Source organism: Limulus polyphemus, unplaced genomic scaffold (assembly GCF_000517525.1).
Source record: "Limulus polyphemus unplaced genomic scaffold, Limulus_polyphemus-2.1.2 Scaffold13036, whole genome shotgun sequence".
NCBI lineage: Eukaryota > Metazoa > Arthropoda > Merostomata > Xiphosura > Limulidae > Limulus > Limulus polyphemus.
This window is the reverse complement of record NW_013678646.1, coordinates 7,349-10,380: the sequence shown is the minus strand read 5'-3', so window position 1 is coordinate 10,380 and position 3,032 is coordinate 7,349. Positions and strand designations below refer to the sequence as shown.

The 3,032-nt window shown below is 36.1% G+C and overlaps 1 protein-coding gene across 1 annotated transcript in view; it reads left to right on the top strand.

Annotated features, from left to right (window-relative positions):
* Positions 1-791: 791 nt before the first annotated feature.
* Positions 792-3,032, top strand: part of LOC111084043 (protein piccolo-like) — a gene marked incomplete at its 5' end in the record, with an annotated part of 9,147 nt that continues 6,906 nt past the window's right edge. The window contains one exon of the mRNA XM_022380822.1: positions 792-882. Coding sequence (XP_022236530.1) covers positions 792-882 — 91 coding nt within the window. The remainder of the gene's footprint in view (positions 883-3,032) is intronic.

Here is a 3,032-nt window from a genome sequence, read left to right as displayed (position 1 = left end):
TGGTTACATAATATAATATGTAATGTAGAGTTGTGTTACTGGTTACATAATATAATATGTAATGTAGAGTTGTGTAACTGGTACATAATATAATATGTAATGTAGAGTTGTGTAACTGGTACATAATATAATATGTAATGTAGAGTTGTGTTACTGGTACATAATATAATATGTAATGTAGGGTTGTGTTACTGGTACATAATATAATATTTAATGTAGAGTTGTGTTACTGGTTACATAATATAATATGTAATGTAGAGGTGTGTTACTGGTACATAATATAATATGTAATGTAGAGTTGTGTTACTGGTACATAATATAATATGTAATGTAGAGTTGTGTTACTGGTACATAATATAATATGTAATGTAGGGTTGTGTAACGTACACACTATAATATGTAATGTAGAGGTGTGTAACTGGTACACAGATGTAATGTAGAGGTGTGTAACTGGTACATATATGTAATGTAGAGTTGTGTAACTGGTACATACTTCACTATAACTGGTAAATATTCTACTGTAATTGGTACATAATTTACTGTAACCGGTACGTATTCTACTGGGATTGGTACATAATTTATTGTAACTGGTACTTTTTTTACTGTAACTGGTACATTTTTTACTGTAACTTGTACATTTTTTACTGGAACCGATACATTTTTTTACCATAACTGGTACATTTTTTTTACCGTAACTGGTACTTTTTTTTTTCCACTGAAATTGATAAATTTTTTACTGGAACTGGTGCACTGTTTACTGGAACTGAACATTTTTTACTGTGTATATGTAGAACTTCGTCGCATCTAAAGTGAAACATAAATACGAGTTTCCCGTGAAGCGGATTCTTTTAACGAGTGACCGAAAGGAAGGTTCAGATAGTGGTACGTAATTCTCTGATGATTAGTTATTGATGTTTCACTCTCATAGAAACATACTATTCTAAGTTATGAGGTATGTGTTCGCTTGGACAAGGTTTATATCAAACTCGACAAAAATGTACGCATGATATCAATTTATTTATGATTTCTGTAATTTGCTTTTCCTAAATTTGAAAACTTCACATTTAAGATCTGGTGTGCGTTGTGCTTTCTGAAACCATCTCTAATATTTATGTATGGAAACAAGTCTTATACACTAAATTGTAAACTGAATTTATTGCTACGTTTGTGATTGATCTGATAGTTAACACAAAATGAATATTTCAAAAGAAAAATTATATTGTTTTATATATGTAGAGTTGAGTATATTATAGGAAAATGATTTTGAAAAAGCAAATCTGTAAGTCATGTGATAACGATAATGGTGGTAGCATGTTTTGGAACTATATTTTGACATTATTTGGCATTGTGTAGGTAGTTTGATGCCACCGAAAATTTATTACTTTTTAGAAGGGTTTTCGACGCAAAATATTCATACACTCAGAACAATTCATGGATTTAGAATTTTAAAAACCGGGATATCCTTTGTATTTAAGGGCATTGGGAAACAAAGAAATATGGATCAAATTGAGGTATCAGGGCCATCCAGAAAGAGACCTGAAACAGGTGGTACCCCAGTACTGCGTCATGTAATAGGTGAGAATCCACAAACATAAAGATCAGTGGTTAAAGCCATCCATGTGACCCCAAGAAATTGTAGCAACGTAATCAGAAGACTACTTCCATGACATGAAACATTGCATAAACGTTATTCATACTAATCCCCATTAAGAAGTACTGGTCAAGTCGGCGAAGGATTTATGTGGAGTCGGGCTGTTGAAATAGACACTGGGAAACCACCGTCGTCATTAACTAGGTGTATTATGGAAAACAGATGCTGAGAAACAATCGTCTTTGTTCACTAGATGTATTATGGAAAGTTGCAGGGAGGAGGAGTGTGCTTTGAATATTAGAGCCTTATGAGGGAGTGTTTTTTTTTAAGGGAAACTACGCTGCAGGGCTGTTGTTGGGATGCACGGTTGCTACATAGAACATAACCGGACGTGATGATATCGACTGTAACAACATGGTGAGGCTCCAAAATCATTTTCATATAATGTACTCAGTCTCTATAAGTGACACATTTCTACACATATAAATCTCCGAGTGTTAGTTAGAGGATAAGTGAATTGCTTTAACCTTAGAAATATGTTGTCTTTGTTTTTTTACACTTTTTAATGTACTTTTAGATCTTTATAGTAATCACAAGGACATAATTGAAATTTGATGTTACCTGCATCAAAAGACAAATTTGGCAAATCTCACTGTTACAAACTGTTTCTTTCTGTTGATAAAAATAACTCAGTAAACCACGTGACATCAACACCTTGTAAGCCACGTGACAGAAATGATACACAACAGGGACCATTCAAGTTTAACCCATGTAGGCATATGACGACACAAACATCATGTAGAAACCCTGACTCTGGCCCAGAAAGTAGACAACATAAATACTGTCTAGAAACCCTGAATCTGGCCCAGAGAGTAGATGACATAAACACTGTGTAAAACCCTGAGTCTGGCCCAGAGAGTAGACGACATAAACACTGTATAGAAACCCTGAGTCTGACCCAGAGAGAGTAGACGATGTAAACACTGTGTAGAAACCCTGAGTCTGGCCCAGAGAGTAGATGATGTAAACACTGTGTAGAAACCCTGAGTCTGGCCCAGAGAGTAGATGATGTAAACACTGTGTAGAAACCCTGAGTCTGGCCCAGAGAGTAGATGACGTAAACACTGGTTAGAAACCCTAAGTCTGGCCCAGAGAGTAGACAACGTAAATACTGTCTAGAAACCCTGAGTCTGGCCCAGAGAGTAGACGACACAAACACTGTGTAGAAACCCAGAGTCTGGCCCAGAGAGTAGACGACATAAACACTGTATAGAAACCCCGAGTCTGACTCAGAGAGAGTAGACGACGTAAACACTGTGTAGAAACCCTGAGTCTGGCCCAGAGAGTAGACGACGTAAACACTGTTTAGAAACCCTGAGTCTGGCCCAGAGAGTAGATGACGTAAACACTGTTTAGAAACCCTGAGTCTGGCCCAGAGAGT